The sequence below is a fragment of the Phoxinus phoxinus genome, assembly GCF_949152265.1.
Source record: "Phoxinus phoxinus genome assembly, chromosome: 5".
NCBI lineage: Eukaryota > Metazoa > Chordata > Actinopteri > Cypriniformes > Leuciscidae > Phoxinus > Phoxinus phoxinus.
The window spans coordinates 41,218,968-41,241,020 of NC_136880.1; the positions used below are offsets into that span (position 1 = coordinate 41,218,968).

Consider the following 22,053-nt stretch of genomic DNA (forward strand, 5'->3'; position numbering starts at 1 on the left):
ACTATAATTAAAAAAAATTGTCTCGCCTTAAATATGAACTCGGAAAGGAATACTAAGTTTTTACTATTGTTGTCACATGACCTCATTATGTGCATGTTTAATCCAAACTTCGATTGTTCAGTGTGTAAGAGTTGAAAGTTAGCATCTTTGCTTCCTCACATTTCTTTCCTCGGTTTTCTGATGCGCTTTCCACCAGAGCAGCCGCTTCCGGCCCAGCATGTGAAGAACTCTGCTTCCAGCCGTCTGGTTTCCCTCCGCCACCTCCTCGTCCTCACTCTCCTGCTGGAGAAAGATCAACACACACACACACACACGTTCACCCATAGCATGAATGAAGTTAAGACGTGTGTCGTGGAGCAGCTTGTGAGTGACAACGATGAAGATGATAAACATGTTTAATGGAGTCCTGAGACGAGAACAACAACAATGCACCACTCATAACGCCGCTTATGATTCATCATCGATCACATGATAGATTTATGATGTGAAATCACGCTGTAATCAAACCTAGAAGCACACGAATCAATAAACTCACATGATGGGGTATTGAGCGCTCTATAAACCCGTGTGTCACATGATCAAACCCATCAGTGCATTATATCTTCATATATCACACAGCAGAACATATAACACACACCGCTGGCTAATACTCATTCTGAGAGGTATTTCTTGATTTTTTTTTTTTTGCTTTATCTAACTTGAAATGTTTATGCCAATAAATTATTTTATGGATCTGTCTCTGTTTTCTCGAAAATTCTTTTAAAATCTATTTTCTTAATGTATTAAAGTGCATTTAAAAGCATGATATCAAGACAAAAGTGACAAAAGTGACATTCTGAACCCTCTGCAAAAATGTGTGTGTAAAAAATGAAAAGTCGTTTTCAAATAAGTTTTTCTCCATTGGAGTTTTTTTTTTAGGCAAAATATTATTTGCTAATATTTATTTAGAAACATTCTGGGTTATTCATTAAGAAATATTATGGGTATTTCTTGATTTTTTTTGCTTCATCTAAAGGAATATTGGTCAGTAAATACATTTTTATTTTTTTAATCTTTTGTAAAATCACTAAACTATTAAAATCTATTTCTTTATGTATTAAAGTAGATTGATAAGACGAACATGACGTCAATAATCAGAACACAACATATGAACAGTAAAGTTCGCTCTGCAATAAAGACAATGTGTGCAAAATATTAAAACTTGTTTTCAAAGAAATGTATTATTATTAAAGTAATTTAAGCATAAATCTAATAAGTTAGTGAGGTTTATGTTTAAAACAAACAAGAAAAAGCTTTCTGATACTATTTATTTAGACATATTCTGATTTATTTATTAAGAAATATTATGGGTATTTCTTGATTTTTTACTTTATCTAAAGGAATATTGGTCGGTAAATACATTTTTATTTTAATTTTTTTTGTAAAATCACTAAACTATTAAAATCAATTTCTTTATGTATTAAAGTAGATTAATAAGACGAACATGAAGTCAATAATCAGAACACAACATATGAACAGTAAAGTTCGCTCTGCAATAAAGACAATTTGTGCAAAATATTAATTATTATTCAAAGTAATTCAAGCATAAATCTAATAAGTTAGTGATGTTTAAAACAAACAAGAAAAAGCTTTCTGATAATATTTATTAAGACATATTCTGATTTATTTATTAAGAAATATAACAGGTATTTCTTATTTTTTTGCTTTATCTAAAGGAATATTGGTCAGTAAATACATTGTAAAATCCCTAAACCTTTAAAATCAATTTCTTTATGTATTAAAGTAGATTAAAAAAAAGCATCAAGACGAACATGACGTCAATAATCAGAACACAAAGTTGCTCTGCAATAAAGACAATTTGTGCAAAATATTAAGTCATTTATTATTATTCAAAGTAATTTAAGCATAAATCTAATAAGCTAGTGAGGCTTATGTTTAAAACGAATAAGAAAAAGTTTTCTGATAATATTTATTTAGACATAATCTGATGTATGTATTAAGCAATATTACAGGTATTTCTTATTTTTTTTTTGCTTTATCTAATTGACATGTTTGATTGGGAATATTCTTTTAATTGGTCAGTAAATTATTTTATAGATTTGATTTGCCCCCCTTTCCTCATAACTTTACATATTGTTAGTCTTTTGTAAAATCCCTAAATTAATAAAAATACATTTCATAATGTATTAAAATGCAATAAAAATGTCATTAAATCAAGACAAACATGACATCAATGACAATAATGGCGTTTCGGCTAAAATATTAAAATTGCTTCCAAAACGTTTAGTTTTTAGATGTTTTTGTTTGTTTGTTTGTTTTAAGTATAAATCTATTTTAGTGAAGTCTATTTATGTTCAAAAACTTGTTTTAAATAAACAAGTTTCACTTTAAATAAATAAGCAATTAACATTATTTATGCTCAGAAACAAGAAAAAGCTTTTTTGCCACTGGAATAAATTAAAATATATTTTTAACTAAAATAAGAGAAAAATCTTTTTTTTTTGCCAGAAAATACATTGAAATTATTACTATGTTACCAAAATAATACTAAAAATACTAATATTAAAAAACAAAAAAAATATTAAATTGTCTTAAAATATCAGTACCTGTATTATTATTTTTTTCACTTTATAAGGCAAATAGGTTATTTATTGATTTTTAAGTGTCATTAGGCTCACCATGATCATGGGATCCGGCAGCCACAGGCGGATCAGGGTGGCCAGTGTGTAGTACAGGACCAAGAGCATGATGGGATTGACAAAATGGTGCCATTTCAGACCCTTGATGACAGCGAGCTTCCAGGTAGAGGAGCAGTCGGTCTGAACGATGGAGGAGATGCCAAACACACTGTGGAGAGACACACAACTGTTAATGTCTTCATTACGGGGTGTTTTCTTACTCTTGCTGTGTCTGGGAGACACATGATCATGTGACCACGGCCCACTGTAAGGGAAAAACAGGAAGTGATGTCGATAGAAAAGGCTGTCAACACTTCCATTCAACAGTCACGCAGATCTTTCATCAACTACAATTAGTCCACAGTCTTTTCCAACCACACACACACACACACACACACACACACGCACACACACACACACACACACACACACACACACACACACACACACACACGGCCGCTTCCACAGAAAATGAGAAAGAATAGCGGGAATATGGTCTCTATTGATGAATCCCAGGGAAGAAGGTAAACCACGCGGATAACTAAAGAGTGTTTGAGTTTAATGAGTTTATCGGACCACAATGCACTTCTAACGTCAGTTCGACTCGTCTTAATTAAACCGTGCGATCACGACCGCAATGCAAACCTTAAAAGCTGCTTTAAAACATTGAATTGATTTGAAATCACTCAGAGAAACACATCAGGAACACACACTGCCACCATTAGAGAAATAATATGTAGTGAACACATTTAAACGAGGCCGCTGGACTATACATGGAGCTAATGGCTTGTTCACGCAGTCGATGAACTGATACTGAGCGTCAAGGACACGAGAGTCCGTCAGCACCTGCGGATCATAAACCAGGAGCTTCACGCCGCTCGGATCGGAGAACACGGATGGAGATATCCGGTGACGGACAGCGAGCGCTAAAATAAACAGTTTGTTGCAGCTTTTTAAAGCACGCAGACACTGCTTTATAGCATCTATCCGTCACACTGAAGGCAGTGCAGGCCACGAGCGAAGAATGAAGAATCACACGATCATTAGGCTTGTATTCAACACCGCCTTTTACACTGATAAAGCAAATATTGTGCATTTTTACATCATTTTTGGGGGATTTTGAGATTTTTTTTTTCATAATATATTTTTATATTTAATAATATATTATTCAACATATAAAGTATTTTTATTACAGTACAAACAATGAGTTGTTGTTTTTTAAAATGATGAGAATATTTGGGGGATTAATTATTTTTTTTGCATTATGACACAAATGTAAAAAAAAAAATGATATATTATTTATTTTTTTTCAACAGAAAGGATGATTTTATTTTATTGTACAACAAAATTAAGGTTTTTAAAGTAATGAATATTTATTTATTAATTAATACATACATACAATTTAATTTAATTTATTTTCAGTTGGTTTTACATGCAGTACCAGACTTTTCTTCACATAAATATAATTAAATGTGTATTAAATATCAAATAAACTGATTGCAGAATTATTATTAATTGTTTATGCACTACTTTATAAAATGTTGGGGTCAGTAAGAAAAATAAATTAATACTTTTATTCAGAAATGATGTATCAAATTGACAGATAAGACATTTATAATGTTACAATATTATGATTTTTACTTGTTTAATGAACAAAATATATCCAAAATGGCAGGAATAACCTAATTTTGAATTCGATTTTTAACTTAAAAATCATTAAATGCCAAAAAAAGTGTCCAGTCTAATTAAAAATATACGATATTACCTCATATTTGTATGTGCTATGGATTGTCATGTTTATTAGACTAGGGCATTGTACGTTTAGCAACGTCTACGCTACATTAATTAACACAAAAATATGAAATAACCCTAATGCATAATTTAACATTATAAAAAATGTATTGCTAATCGCATTATAAAAATGCTGGATCTGTTTCAGGAAAAGGTTATTACATAAATGATTGTAAAAGAACGAACGAGTGATTCCTGTGGCACACACACACACACACACACACACACACACACACACACACACACACACACACACACACACACAGCTCTACAGTTGGTCTCCAGGTCTTTTGTGGCCTTTGTCAGAACGAGAACAGATGCGATGCGGGATCTTTTAAACCCTGCGTGTCTATCAAAGTCCCGACGCAGAGTGTTGGGCTGTGTTTTGCTGCCGGGCATGATCAGTATTTTAACACTCATTCATTATTTACAGTATGCTGCAGGTACAGATTAATATGCATATGATGACAACATTATATGACATCGTGTATTACTGGCACAAACTTGCATTCAGAGTCCACTCATTTAAATAATTAAAGAGGACCTTTTGTGTTTTTTTACATGTTCATCTTTCTTTAGTGTGTAATCTTTAGTGTAAACCTTCCAGTTAAAAAGCTATATCTATATCAGTGTCAGTGTTTCTGAACTCCTGAAACGCCTCCATCGTAGTCTTGAGTTTCTTCCGGGAACGAACACGTCACAATATTCCTCATTTAAATAACTATATTCCAATATTCCTGATAATTCATTTGCAGAATTAATGGACGGGCCTGGTAGAGTTAGGCTATGTTTACATGGAAACGATCTGAAGAGAAAACGCAAAAGTGGCGTTGCGTTATCACTTTTTATTCTGCGTTTAGACGAGCGTTATGGGGGGAAATCTGCGTGCATATGGTGACGCAAAAGTGTGTGAGATTGGATGTAGTGTGCACTCCAGGCGGCTAGGTGGCGATGTGAAGCACTGAAAGTGAAAGAGACGCTGACACTGTTTCTCATGTTTAATACGGAAAAGCTGCTGCTTTAACCCTCGGCGCTCTTCGCGTGTCGCTCAAAAATTAGAGATTTTTATATATTTTAAAAATTAATACTATATTTTAGTTTGATAATGTTTTGTTTTTTTCCTGTACTGGCGCATGCCTGTGACGTAAACGTGTACGCGACGAGAGCAACCGTGAGCAGATCGGTGCCTTCACTGTCTAGCAGCCTTTTGCGTTTTTACCCTTCAGACGGTGGAGCGTTTTTAAGATTTCCACTCTGGAGGGTGGTTTCACTTTTTTGCGTTTTTAAGCCCCAAAAACACCATCGCCGTCTAAACGAAAGGCACATCCGATAAAAAATTTTACGTTTTCACCCGCGAGCGTTCTCGTGTAAACAGGGCCTTAGTTAGTAGTGTGTTGAATCTCACGGTTATATTAAGGGGCGGGGCATTTCCCAAACACACTTAAAGCGCTTGGCCAATCAAAACACACTGCTCCAGTTGACCAATCAGAGCACAGTGTGCTTTTCAGAAGGAGGGGCTTCATAGAGACAGGAAATAAACAGAGCGCTACTGACCGACTGGGAAGAGAGGAGCCGCAACAACTGAGAATATGGGTGAAATTATTGAATATTCAAGCATGAAAAACTATTCTAGTAGAGCCCAAAAATAAAATATAGACTTCTGTGGAGCAAGTTTTTGCATTAAAATGTAAGTTGTTTGACAAATGTTGTTAAAAAGGAGGGTCTCTGACCCTCTACCACCAGCAGCCTTTTTTCCAAAGCCAAATCTGGATGAACAAACGATTGACAGAGCAAAAATAGAATAAAAAACATAATTTTTGCATGATATATACTGTCTGACATACTAGATATACTATTAGTACTAAACATTATGCAGCGCGTGGCATATGCAGAGCCTATCTCTGACCTGACGTAGCTGTCGTTGGGCCTGATGGCCTCCTGGAGGAACTGGAACTGGTTGGAATAAAGAACGATGAGATGACCAGCACTGAAGATGGCCATGAGGACACACAGACAGCTGAAGAGGAGCTTGTCGAAGGTCTTGCAGAGCGACCACCACGTGCACAGACCCAAGAACACGAAGAAGTAGACGGCGGACGTCAGGGAGGGGAGCATGATGCCTGGAGACCAGAACAGACTCCGCTTCAGACTGACTGTTGTTATTAAAATAAAGAATCCTGAACTAAATGTATCACGGTTTCCACAAGCAGCAAAACTGTTTTTGACATTGATGATAATAATAATCATAAATTATTCTTGAGCAGCAAATCAGCATATTACGGTAGAATGATTTCTGAAGGATCATGTGACACTGAAGACTGGAGTAATGATGCTGAAAATTCAGGTTTGAACTTTTGAGGTAGTTCACGTCAAAAAAGGGGTGGTTGAGTATGATTTCACTTTTCTAACTGTAGTTAGTGTGTAATGTTGCAGTTTGATCATAAACAACATCTGCAAAGTTACAACACTCAAAGTTCAGAGCAAAGGGAGATATTTGCTTTTAAAGAAAAGGACTACAACAAACGGCTGGTAGAAACTACACGACATTCCTCCCGGGTTAGTGACATCACCAACCCTAATTTACATAAACCCCGCCCCCGGAACACGATTTATAGATTATCATGACAGAATATGCTAATCAATGACTAGAAGATAACTACACATAAGCGACATAAATTCACCAACTAACCATTCAGAAATGTCCTGTTCTTCTACATGTTGTCACTTCTTCTTGAGTCTCTTCATCATTGTGTTTGAACATAAAAGGCTAAAAGTTTTTGAAATTTTCAGTGCATGTGTGTGTGTGTGTGGGTAATGGAGCTGCTAACATAAAGGAGCTCTTCAAGCTCCGCCCCCTGTGCCGGGAGCAGCAGCTCATTTGCATTTAAAGGGACAGACACAAAAAAGGTGCGTTTTTGCTCATCCTCAAAAAGTGACTTTAACATGATATATAAAAATATCTGTGGGGTATTTTGAGCTAAAACTTCACATACACACTCTGGGGACATCAGAGACTTATTTTACATCTTGTGAAAAGGGCATTATACCCCCCCTTTAAAATATCACCTATCCACACCTGTTAATCCCAGTAGAATGGTGACCACCACTTGTCCCGCGGTTGTGATGAGGTTACCGATGATCTCTTTGAGTTTGTTTGCCACTCCTGCTACTCTGCGCAGGATCTTCATCTTTGTGCTCTCCTGCACCTCTTCTTCCTCCTCCTCCTCCTCCTCTTCCTCATCCACAGCTTCTCCGTCACGCTCCTCTTCCTCTGCCTCATCTTCTGCATCAAAGTCCTCATCAAACAGCATTTCGTCATCTTCATCATCATCATCGTGGTCATCATTTTCCACCTTTTCGTCAATCTCCTCCTGTGTCTGATCAGAGAAAACAAGAATCATGCACATTTACCATATGAATGACATTTGACAAAATCTACAAGCCAAGCTAGCATTGTGGACTTAAAGGTTGTGTAGGTAAGAATTGTCTAAAGAACTTTTTTGCAAATTGGCTTAAACTGTCTTTATATACCAATACATAATTCAAATGTAAGTACTTTGAAAAAGAGAGTATACAAATTGAGTGAATATAGTGTATTTAATCTTCAAAAAACACAGCTCATTAATTCCTACCGGGACGAAACAAGTGATTGGCTTGCGCGACTGTCACTCTCCGTCGCCATGACTACCGCCGCTATTACTGGCTCTGCCCACATGCGCGCAGTCGCGCACCCGTTTTTAGCTGGGAGTGAATGGAATTAATGAGCTGTGTTTATTGAAGATTAAATACACTAGAGTTTTTTTATACTCTCTATTTCACAGTACTGGCATTTTAATTATGTATTGGTATATAAAGACAGTTTAAACAAATTTGAATAAAAGTTTTTTTAGACAATTCTGACCTATCCTACCTTTAATTGTGAAATGTACTAATAATTTCTGAGTGAATATTGTTTGCACCACCAGCTGCCTTTTTTCTAAAGCCAAATCTGGATGAACAAACAGTTGACAGTGCAAAAAATAAAATGTTTTTTTTTAACATTTATCATTGTATGATATATACTGTCTGACATACTAGATATAATATTAGTACTAAATAGTATGCAGTAAGTGGCATAGTAGTCCATTTCGAGAACATTTCTCTGTTTAAATGCTGTTGAATCTGGTTTAGATTAACTGTGGATCTCACACACTGATTCACAAATAAACAATAAGGCCCATCTAGCTTTAATGGCTCCATATGTATGGCCTTCAGCACAGGAAACTACTTCCTGCTCACGGTAGCACATACTGCTAGACACCAGTAAACGTTTAGCTACAGCATGAAGCAATTCTTTAAACCTCTAATCTTAAGTTTCTCACTTTATTTATGTCTCCTAGTATTACAGCTCATCATCCCTAAAACAAAATGCAATATGGATGGATGTATGGATAGGAGGATGGATGGATGGATGATGGATAGGTGGATGAATAGGTGGATGAATAGATGGGTGGATGGATGGATGGATGGATGGATGGATGGATGGATGGATGGATGGATGGATGGATGGATGGATGGATGGATGGATGGATGATGGATGGATGTATGGATAGGAGGATGGATGGATGAATAGATGGATGGATGGATGATGGATGGATGGATAGGAGGATGGATGGATGGATGGATGGATATGTGGATGGATGGAAAAGTGGATGGATGATGGATAGGTGGATGAATAGATGGATGGAGGATGGATGGATGGATGTATGTATGGATGATGGATAGGTGGATGAATGGATGGGTGAATGGATGGGTGGATGGATGGATGGATGGATGGATGGGTGGATGATGGATGGATGATGGATGGATAGGAGGATGGATGAATGGATAGGAGGATGGATGGATGGATGGATGGATGGATGGATAGGTGGATGGATGGATGGATGGATGGATAGATGGATAGGTGGATGGATGGTTAGGTGGATGGATGATGGAAAGGTGGATGGATGATGGATAGGTGGATGGATGATGGATAGGTGGATGGATGGATGGATGGATGGATGGTTAGGAGAATGGATGATGGATAGGTAGATGAATAGATGGATGGATGGATAGATAGGAGAATGGATGGATGAATGGATAGGTGGATTAATGGATAGGAGGATGGATGATGGATAGGTGGATGGATGATGGATAGGTGGATGAATAGATGGATGGAGGATGGATGGATGGATGGATGGATGGATGATGGATAGGTGGATGAATAGGTGGATGAATAGATGGATGGATGGATGATGGATGGATGGATGATGGATGGATGGATAGGAGGATGGATGAATGGATGGATGGATGATAGGAGGATGGATGGATGGATGGATGTATGGATAGGTGGATGGATGGATGGATAGATGGTTAGGTGGATGGATGATGGATAGGTGGATGAATAGATGGATGGATGGATGGATGGATGGATAGGAGAATGGATGATGGATAGGTAGATGAATAGATGGATGGATGGATAGATAGGAGAATGGATGGATGAATGGATAGGTGGATTAATGGATAGGAGGATGGATGATGGATAGGTGGATGAATAGATGGATGGATGGATGGATGGATGGATAGGAGAATGGATGATGGATAGGTAGATGAATAGATGGATGGATGGATAGATAGGACAATGGATGGATGAATGGATAGGTGGATTAATGGATAGGAGGATGGATGATGGATAGGTGGATGAATGGATGTATGGATAGGAGGATGGACGGATGGATGGATGAAGGTAGGGATGGAGAGAGGGGGTAAGCAGAAGGATGTTGAATGCCTCAGAGTCACTGTAAAAAGTTTGTGAAGCACTGATCTAGAATACACTTATGATCTGCTTTACAAGTCTAACAACCGGCCTTTCCTCGTCCTATCACATAAACCTGTTCCCATAAAACAGTGAGTTTCGTAAGATTTTCTCTGGGGAAACAAATTTGGAAAGCTTTTACTGGGGTGGGATTAAACAAAATGTGATTATGGGATTTCGCACGTAAAGTTCTTTAACAAGACTTCTGCTGCTGGTTGGCACTGCATTCAAACTTTAATTCATCCAATCATAATCATGTAAGGGATCATGTTCAGTCACTGTTGCAGAATAAACATACTCTTTTTTTTTTTTTAGATAATGAATGGCGAACTGAACATTATCCTGATGATTGATTGTTTTTGAGTTGAAATTATTTTATTATGTGAGAAGAATGAAAGCATGGACCCTACACCTTCTCCTAACACTACCCGTTAAACACTATTCTCACTATTATATCATCTTTAAACACATTATTTCTACTTTTCAAATATTTTCTTAATTTTTATTTAAAATAAACACATCTCCTAACACACATGCGATGGGAAAAGGGAGTTCAGATAAAGGCGGATTTGAACTCAGGTCCGTCACGTGATTTGTGTCAAAAACTGACGCCACCAGTCTTACACTCCAGCGGGGATTCATCTTCCAAACACACATTAATATTTCTCATGAAATCTGGAAGATTTCTGTCACTCCAGGGTGGTTGCTTAGACTGTCAATGGAGGAAAAGAAAGCGGTCAAATTTAATCAAAAAAATATCTTCATTTGTGTTCTGAAGATGAACGAAAGTCTTACGGGGTTTGGAACGATTAATGAAAACCCCAAATTCAAAATTAGAATATTGTGAAAAGGTTTTCATAAGCTGTAAAACATCAAAATTATAACAAATAAAGGCTTGAAATATCTCACTTTGCATGTAATGAGTCTATATAATATATTAGTTTCACCTTTTAAGTTTTAATTGTTTTTGTTATTATATAAAAATAACAACGCCCTAACCCCCTAATTATATGATATTTGTTTAAAAAAGTGTATTTGTGTACAGTAACGCAGGCCTATCCATCAGCGCTGGAAAGGAAAGTTCCATGATCATTGTGTTTGAAATGCGTCAGACTGCAGTCCAGTAGGTGACAGCTAAACTGGTGTCTGGAGAGCGTGTGTGTGTGTGTGTGTGTGTGTGTGTGTGTGTGTGTGTGTGTGTGTGTGTGTGTGTGTGTGTGTGTGTGTGTGTGTGTGTTTGTGTGTTTGTGTGTACTCATGCAGTAACTCGGACACACCTTCTCCTCGTGCTCGAAGTCGTGGTTGTCCTGGGCCATGTCCTCGCTGGGACGCTTGAGAACCAGTTTTCGGCACAGCAGCCACACGGACAGGCTCGCAATGAACATCCCGATATCTGGGAGGAAAACTCGGATGCCATTGCCTGCATCTGCACCAATAACACTACAAACACACACACAGAGAGAGAGAAAGAGAGATAACAGATTAACCTTCGGTTACACTTTATTTTAAGGTGTCATTGTTACAGTGTAATTATATATTTTGATACAGAGTAATATGAATTAACTACATGCACTTACTATAGGGTTAGGGTAGGATTAGGATTTGATTGAGTTGCATGTAATTATGCATCATTTACTGTGATTACGGTAAGTAGATTTAAGATATATAACAAGGACACTGTAAAGCCTTCTTTTAATGTACATTGATTACTGTTCAACATACATCTTTCTTTAACGCATGTCCAGTATTCACATGAATCTGTTACTGGTAATCGTGACTATAACAAACAAACCACCGTCGCCAGATTTCCTATTAAACCGCACGCCATCTGTGAGAAGCGGAAAACATTTGTGAGAATGCCGTTTTCCAAACATTTTTCCAGTTTGAGCTTCTTACACATCTGTTGTGTGCTAGAATGCGCCGTTTTATATGCTTCCCCACCCAGTTCAATAAAATCTGCCTTGCACCATATTAAAAGAGTATAAATATTTCCCATAAAACACATATGGGTTCTTGTTCTGAAACTTGCACAACAGTGAAATCAAGTCGTTCTCAAAGTGCCTGAAGTCTGTCAGGTTGATTTAGTCTGAACCGGTTTGAATGAAGGTGTCCGTGTTTTGATGATCAGTTTCACCGGCATTCACACAATGGATAATAATCATGCCATTATTAAGTCCTGAATGGAAGCATATGGTGAATACAATAACCTCAGATGTATGTGCGTACACACTATATAACCTTCCAGTTAGAAAGAACACTAAATGTTGCTCCAGGTGCACTAACGCATTTATTATGCATGCATCTAGAAATACAATAGAGATGCATGCCTTAAATGAAACTAGACATCACAAGAAGTGTTTGATACAGTCCAGGAGGAAAATTAAGCTTATTCACAGTATTTGCACCAACCTTACCAGTGTATCAATTAAAAAACAAAAGTAATTGGGTTTCAAACATTCAATTTACAAATTAAAAGCCTAGAATTTATTTTAGCACTACTTGCATGTTTGTTTGTTTTTTACCTAAACTGAATTTTCTTTCATTCCAAACAGACTCAAATTAAACTTGTGATTAATTCTTTAATGAGCTCTTTGTTTCTGCCTAAATTAACTGCATGATTTGTATTATCTTAAAACTGAATATTTTTGACACATGGACATTAGTTTGACCGTAACCTCTGATAACTGATTACTCTAAACTGTAATGTAGAAACATGCATTTTTCTGTAAAGCTGCTTTGAAAAGCTATGTATTTTGAAAAGCGCTTTACAAATAAATGTGAATTATTTACATATGGGTGCATCAGGATTTGTAAAAAAAAAAAAAAAAAATATATATATATATATATATATATATATATATAAATAAAATAAAACTGACACAAATTAAACTGTTTTGCAGTCTTGTTTCATGCACAAATACGTTTTGATTGTTATAGAGTGATTGTTTTCAGATTGTAAATAACATTGTATTATGTTTGAATTCTGGGAACCAATTTGGATTATATTAAATAGAATCCACACAAAAAAATGCATTATGAAAAATCTGGTTTAAACGGTGAACCTTTAATATTAATACTTCTCACACATATGAGCAATTGATTTTCAAAACTGTATTTAACAGCTGTTTTTAACCATTTGTTTTAAAAAAAATAACAGCAATGTAACTACTTTTTAAATGTAAAATGTAACATTTTGAATTTACGGTAACACTATTTTAAGGTGACGTAGTTAGACGTTCCAACATTCTTAAACTGATAAAAATGTACACCTTCAACACAGTGTACTTTTCTTTGGATATAAGTGTCTGCCGAATGCATAAATGTAAAGTTAAATACTCCTCAGAAGGTAGTTAATACATCTTTTTTTTTTTTTGCGGGTCAAATTGCGGGTCCAAATGACTTCGAAAACACCAAACTTGTCAGAAATTTTGTACATGACTTCCACAACCCCACAGGGTTTCAAAACTTCGCAGGCATGTTCACAACGCTAAATGAGAAACTGTCACAATATTAAATATATATACATATATCATAGGTTATCCAGTATTTCCGGAAACTCAATTTTGTGTTTCGGGTCAAATTGACCCGCAACATAATACAAGGATTAAGAAATCTCTGCCTTTTTCGCCTTGTAGTAATGAATTTCAGACCCCACACATCCACTTCACAACTTATTCCTGCATCAACTCTATTGCGCTCATGTGATTGACATCAGCGGGCCATTATGTCATGGATAAATGCCTTCGCTCAACTAACAGGTCACTTAGGAGTATAAACAGTTTACAGCTGAACTTCCTGCCACTTATGAAGAATTGAGCCATCCGACCAGCGCTGCTTGGAAAAAGGTGCAGGTCGAGATTCCCGCACTCAGGAAACCACACTTAATAGAATCACAGTCAGACCAGAGCACACAAACATCAGGTCAGAGCACACAAACATCAGGTCAGTGCACACAAACATCAGGTCAGAGCACACAAACATCAGACCAGAGCATACAAACATCAGACCAGTGCACACAAACATCAGGTCAGTGCACACAAACATCAGGTCAGAGCACACACACATCAGGTCAGTGCACACAAACATCAGGTCAGTGCACACAAACATCAGGTCAGAGCACACAAACATCAGACCAGAGCACACAAACATCAGACCAGAGCACACAAACATCAGTCCAGAGCACACAAACATCAGGCCAGAGCACACAAACATCAGGTCAGTGCACACAAACATCAGGTCAGAGCACACAAACATCAGACCAGAGCACACAAACATCAGACCAGAGCACACAAACATCAGTCCAGAGCACACAAACATCAGACCAGAGCACACAAACATCAGACCAGAGCACACAAACATCAGTCCAGAGCACACAAACATCAGGTCAGAGCACAAAAACATCAGACCAGTGCACAAAAACATCAGACCAGTGCACAAAAACATCAGACCAGTTCACACAAACATCAGGTCAGTGCACACAAACATCAGGTCAGAGCACACAAACATCAGACCAGAGCACACAAACATCAGTCCAGAGCACACAAACATCAGACCAGAACACACAAACATCAGACCAGAGCACACAAACATCAGACCAGAGCACACAAACATCAGGCCAGAGCACACAAACATCAGGTCAGAGCACACACACATCAGACCAGAGCACACAAACATCAGACCAGAGCACACAAACATCAGACCAGAGCACACACACATCAGGCCAGTGCACACAAACATCAGACCAGAGCACACACACATCAGGCCAGTGCACACAAACATCAGACCAGAGCACACTAACATCAGACCAGAGCACACAAACATCAGACCAGAGCACACTAACATCAGACCAGTGCACACAAACATCAGACCAGAGCGCACACACACATCAGACCAGAGCACACAAACATCAGGCCAGTGGACACAAACATCAGACCAGAGCACACTAACATCAGACCAGAGCACACAAACATCAGGCCAGTGGACACAAACATCAGACCAGAGCACACTAACATCAGACCAGAGCACACTAACATCAGACCAGTGCACACAAACATCAGACCAGAGCACACAAACATCAGACCAGAGCACACAAACATCAGACCAGAGCACACAAACATCAGGCCAGTGGACACAAACATCAGACCAGAGCACACTAACATCAGACCAGAGCACACTAACATCAGACCAGAGCACACAAACATCAGGCCAGTGCACACAAACATCAGACCAGAGCACACTAACATCAGACCAGAGCACACAAACATCAGGCCAGTGCACACAAACATCAGACCAGAGCACACAAACATCAGACCAGAGCACACAAACATCAGACCAGAGCACACAAACATCAGACCAGAGCACACAAACATCAGGCCAGTGGACACAAACATCAGACCAGAGCACACAAACATCAGACCAGAGCACACAAACATCAGACCAGAGCACACAAACATCAGGCCAGTGGACACAAACATCAGACCAGAGCACACTAACATCAGACCAGAGCACACAAACATCAGGCCAGTGGACACAAACATCAGACCAGAGCACACTAACATCAGACCAGAGCACACAAACATCAGGCCAGTGGACACAAACATCAGACCAGAGCACACTAACATCAGACCAGAGCACACTAACATCAGACCAGAGCACACAAACATCAGGCCAGTGCACACAAACATCAGACCAGAGCACACAAACATCAGACCAGAGCACACAAACATCAGACCAGAGCACACAAACATCAGACCAGAGCACACAAACATCAGACCAGAGCACACAAACATCAGACCAGAGCACACAAACATCAGACCAGAGCACACAGACATCAGACCAGAGCACACAAACATCAGACCAGAGCACACACACATCAGGCCAGTGCACACAAACATCAGACCAGAGCACACAAACATCAGACCAGAGCACACAAACATCAGACCAGAGCACACAAACATCAGACCAGAGCACACAAACATCAGGCAAGAGCACACAAACATCAGACCAGAGCACACAAACATCAGACCAGAGCACACAAACATCAGACCAGAGCACACACACATCAGGCCAGTGCACACAAACATCAGACCAGAGCACACAAACATCAGACCAGAGCACACAAACATCAGACCAGAGCACACACACATCAGGCCAGTGCACACAAACATCAGACCAGAGCACACAAACATCAGACCAGAGCACACAAACATCAGGCCAGTGGACACAAACATCAGACCAGAGCACACTAACATCAGACCAGAGCACACAAACATCAGGCCAGAGCACACACACATCAGGCCAGTGCACACAAACATCAGACCAGAGCACACAAACATCAGACCAGTGCACACAAACATCAGACCAGTGCACACAAACATCAGACCAGAGCACACAAACATCAGGTCAGTGCACACAAACATCAGGTCAGAGCACACAAACATCAGACCAGAGCGCACACACACATCAGACCAGTGCACACAAACATCAGACCAGTGCACACAAACATCAGGCCAGTGCACACAAACATCAGGCCAGAGCACACACACATCAGACCAGTGCACACAAACATCAGGCCAGTGCACACAAGCAACAGGCCAGAGCACACACACATCAGGCCAGTGCACACAAACATCAGGTCAGAGCACACACACATCAGGCCAGTGCACACACACATCAGGCCAGTGCACACAAACATCAGGTCAGAGCACACAAACATCAGGTCAGAGCACACACACACATCAGGCCAGTGCACACAAACATCAGACCAGTGCACACACACATCAGACCAGAGCACACACACATCAGACCAGAGCACACACACATCTGACCAGTGCACACAAACATCAGACCAGAGCACACACACATCAGACCAGAGCACACACACATCAGACCAGTGCACACAAACATCAGACCAGAGCACACACACATCAGACCAGAGCACACACACATCAGACCAGTGCACACAAACATCAGACCAGAGCACACACACATCAGACCAGAGCACACACACATCAGACCAGTGCACACAAACATCAGGCCAGTGCACACAAACATCAGGTCAGAGCACACACACATCAGACCAGTGCACACAAACATCAGGCCAGTGCACACAAACATCAGGTCAGAGCACACACACATCAGGCCAGTGCACACAAACATCAGACCAGAGCACACAAACATCAGACCAGAGTACACAAACATCAGACCAGTGCACACAAACATCAGACCAGAGCACACAAACATCAGACCAGAGCACACAAACATCAGACCAGTGCACACAAACATCAGACCAGAGCACACAAACATCAGACCAGAGCACACAAACATCAGACCAGAGCACACAAACATCAGACCAGAGCACACAAACATCAGACCAGAGCACACACACATCAGACCAGAGCACACACACATCAGACCAGAGCACACAAACATCAGACCAGAGCACACAAACATCAGTCCAGAGCACACAAACATCAGACCAGAGCACACAAACATCAGACCAGAGCACACAAACATCAGACCAGTGCACACAAACATCAGACCAGAGCACACAAACATCAGTCCAGAGCACACAAACATCAGACCAGAGCACACAAACATCAGACCAGAGCACACAAACATCAGACCAGAGCACACAAACATCAGACCAGTGCACACAAACATCAGACCAGTGCACACAAACATCAGAGTAGGCTGTGAAAAATGGGTCTGTCAACAGTGGGTCAGGTGTAATTGTGTTTAGCGTTCCTCATGGACAGCGGCAGACATCTGGCCGCAGTGTAAGTGGAGAGTAATGTTATCTGTCTCTGTTTCCTGAAGTACTTAAAAACACTTAAAAACTCATCCCTCTAGAGTGTGCAAGCTTATTACACGCTTTTAAGGGATTTTGCAAACAAGTGATAACAAGTGATAACCTTACGGTATCGTACCAGAAAACCAGTTGCTTAAGGCTGAACTTCTCAAAATGTTAGTCTTTAAATGGGTCATGTTTATTATTATTATTTTGACTTACACTACTGGTAAAAAGTTTTTAAAAAATATGCTTATACAAAGACTTATGTTCATCAAGGCACACACACCTCTTGTATTTTATCAAAATACAGTAATATTGTGAAATATGATTATGATTTAAAATAACAGTTTTCTAGTTGAATATGTTTTAAAATATAAATGTATTCTTGTGATGAAAGCTGAATTTTCAGCATCATTACTCCAGTCTTCAGTGTCACATGATCCTTCAGAAATAAATCTAATATGCAGATTTATTATCAATGTTGGAAACAGTTGTGCTGATTATTATAAAAAAAATTATAACCTGTGACAATTTATTTAGGATTTATTGATGAATAAAAAGAAAAAAGTTGAACGGTAGTGTAGAATATTTGTTACAAAAGATTTTAATTTTTGAATACATGCTGTTCTTTTAAACTTTTTTTTTATTCATCAATGAATCTTAAAAACAGTATCACGGGTTATGAAAACATAAAAAGCGCAGCACAATTGTTAATAATACAACATTAATAATAAACCATCATATCAGAATGATTTCTGAAGGATCATGTGACACTGAAGACTGGAGTAATGATGCTGAAAATTCATCTTAGCATCACAGAAATAAATTACATTTTAAAATATATTCAAATACAAAACCATTATTTTAAATCGTAATAATATTTCACAATATTACTGTTTTTTTTCCTGTGTATTTTTGATCATCTAAATGCAGGCTTAAGCTGAAAATACTTCTTTCAAAACACAATGTTTCCAAACGTTTGACCGGTACTGTATATCTAAATAGAAAAACATTATTTTAAATCTTAATAATATTTCACAATATTACTGTTTTTACTATATTTTGATCAAACAAATGCAGTGTAACTTCAATTAAAATGAAAGTATTATAATTTACCATCAATTTCCTCAGTGTGAGAAATGAACCAGAAGGAAGAATGAACCACAATCTTGTTCAAAGTTAAGATACTGTATAATACTACATTTTGATTAATATGATAACAAGCAACATAAAGAGTTCATGTGACAATGTGGCATATGACTGCTCATTATAATGTGCATCATTGCATTGTTTTGATTCAAGCAGCCATGCAAACTTATTCCTATGTGGCCCTGGACCACAAAACCAGTCACATGACGCACGGGTATATTTGTGGCAATAACCAACAATACATTGCATGGGTCAAAATTATCCATTTTTCTTTTATGCCAAAAATCATTAGGATATTAAGTAAAGATTATGTTCCATGAAGATATTTAGTAAATTTCCTACCGTAAATATATAAAACATGTATTTTTGTGAGTGAATGCAGCACAATCGTGAACATAAATGCACAACTTTAAAGGAGATTTTCTCAATGTTTACATTTTTTTGCATCCTCAGATTCCAGATTTTCTAATATTGTCATATCCTAACAAACCATACATCAATGAAGAGCTATTTATTCAGCTTCAGATGATGTATAAATCTCAATTTAAAAAACAATTGACCCATGTGACTGGTTTTGTGGTCCAGGGTCACATGTTATTTTAAAAAGAAACAGTAGGCACTCAATATATATATATATACTGCACAGTATACACTGCTCCATTCCCAATATAGCCAGTGACACAAACCTACCATCCACAATACCTTCTCTTTTCCCCTCAAAGCGTTCAATAAAAACTGAATCAATAATCTGGGATGTTTTTGTAGTGCTTGTTGAAGGTTTTTAGTGTCTGCTATAAAAAAGTTGTTGTAAAAGACAGGCCACAAGATTCCACTTCACGCAGTAAAAACATTTTCAATTAAAAACCTTTCAGCAATGTGAGAGTTTGATAAACAGGCATGAAATGAAACATTCATAAAACGTTTCTCAGGCAATTTATAGGCTGGCAATTAAAGCAAGCGCTTGGACTCACCTCTCGAAACCAATCTGCCGTATTGACTTCTCCCACACCGAACCTGGTAAACAGAAAAGATAAAGCTTTACTGGGCATTGTATAGAGGTTTCCAGCACACTGGCTTTGAAAGCAGAGAGTGATCCAGCGATAACCACCAGCGCCGACGGCTTTCATGAAACCATGACACGAGACGAGGTGAATTTCCTTCTCAAACTACAAGATCACTGAAGGTCATTTCTGCGCTACTTTGAGGAAGATGAAATTATTAGTCTAGAGATGATTAATGTGACGAGACGACACGACACGCGACCTTTAAAAAGAGCAAGACACTATATTTAAAGAGAAACGCTCTTCTAACTTAACAATTACTCTTTCCTTTTTCATTTATTTATCTGATTTCTAAGTTTCAATGAAAACAAAAATATAAAAATAAATACATACATACATAAAAACATTTACTAATACCAGTATAGTACTATTGATAATTTTTTTTTTTTTTACATTTAAAAAAATAAATAAATAAATAAATAAATAAAAATAATTATAGAAAAAGTAATAAAAAAACAAACATATATACATAAAAATAGACTTATACCAATATAGTCATAATGATACAAATGTATACATTTATTTAACAATATATCAACCAATTTTTAATTCAACCAAAAAAATAATAATTCTAGAAAAATTAATAAAAAACATAACACATAAAAATAGACTTGCACCAATATAGTCATAATGATAAAAAATATATACATTTATTTAACAATATATCAACTAATTTTTAATTCAACCAAATAAATAAATAAATAAATACAAATAATTCTAGAAAAATTTATAAAAAACAAACATAAATGTATAAAAATAGATATATAAACAATATCAACAATTTTTTAATTCAACCAAATAAAAAAGAAATAAAAATTATTAAAAAATTATAATAATTCTAGAAAAATTTATACAAAACATAAATACATAAAAATAGACTTATACCAATAAGTCATATTGATAAAAATGTATACATTTATTTAACAATATATCAACATTTTTTTAATTCAACCAAATTAAAAATATATAATATTTAAATATAATTCTTAAAATATATTATACATAGTTACATACATATACAAATCCAAACATTAACTGACACCAATATAGTCATATTGATATAATTAATACATTTATTTAACACATTTTTTAAATTCAACCAAATTAAAAGACTTAAAATAAACAATTAAAAGTAAAAAAAAACAATTAAATAAAATAAATAACTAAATAATAATAAAAAAATAAAAAAATCACATTAACTGATAGTCATATTGATATAATTCATATATTTATTTAACATTGGTATATTTTAAGTTGCTGTGATTTTGCACACTTAAGCTGTAGACTTTACTACGGTAAAGGCACTTCAATACCTGGTAAAAATCACTGTAAAGAATATTTCTTAATGTTTATTTTGTTTGATTTTAAAGGAACAGTGCACATCAATTGACATAAGCACTCGTGTCTGACATCCGTAAAGTCAGCTCAACTTAGAAGTGTCTGTATTATTTACAGTAATCACAAATCAATACGTCAGACTGAGTTTCTTAGCATAATAGGAGAGTAATTATGTATTGAATATCCTTAGAGACTGAAGTACTGGTACAGACACATTCAAATCACACCAATATAACGTCCTACTGGGAACAACGCTAAGTTATGAGGATCTATTTTCAGAAAGAAAAAGGAAAAAACAAAACACATGGACAAATGGATGTCATTACGGAGGATCGAAACCTTTCAAAATTCCCCATTATTACTGTAACTAATGATAATGACGTGTTATCATGTTGGAGATACTAGTTAGAC

The 22,053-nt window shown here is 37.1% G+C and overlaps 1 protein-coding gene across 1 annotated transcript in view; it reads right to left on the reverse strand.

The window, feature by feature from the left end:
- piezo2b (piezo-type mechanosensitive ion channel component 2b) overlaps window positions 1–22,053 on the reverse strand; it is a gene marked incomplete at its 5' end in the record, with an annotated part of 117,272 nt that overhangs the window by 73,449 nt on the left and 21,770 nt on the right. Inside the window, 6 exons of the mRNA XM_079613404.1 lie at window positions 160–282; window positions 2,679–2,847; window positions 6,376–6,589; window positions 7,546–7,840; window positions 11,580–11,742; window positions 20,215–20,257. Of these exons, the coding sequence (XP_079469530.1) occupies window positions 160–282; window positions 2,679–2,847; window positions 6,376–6,589; window positions 7,546–7,840; window positions 11,580–11,742; window positions 20,215–20,257 (1,007 nt within the window). The remainder of the gene's footprint in view (window positions 1–159; window positions 283–2,678; window positions 2,848–6,375; window positions 6,590–7,545; window positions 7,841–11,579; window positions 11,743–20,214; window positions 20,258–22,053) is intronic.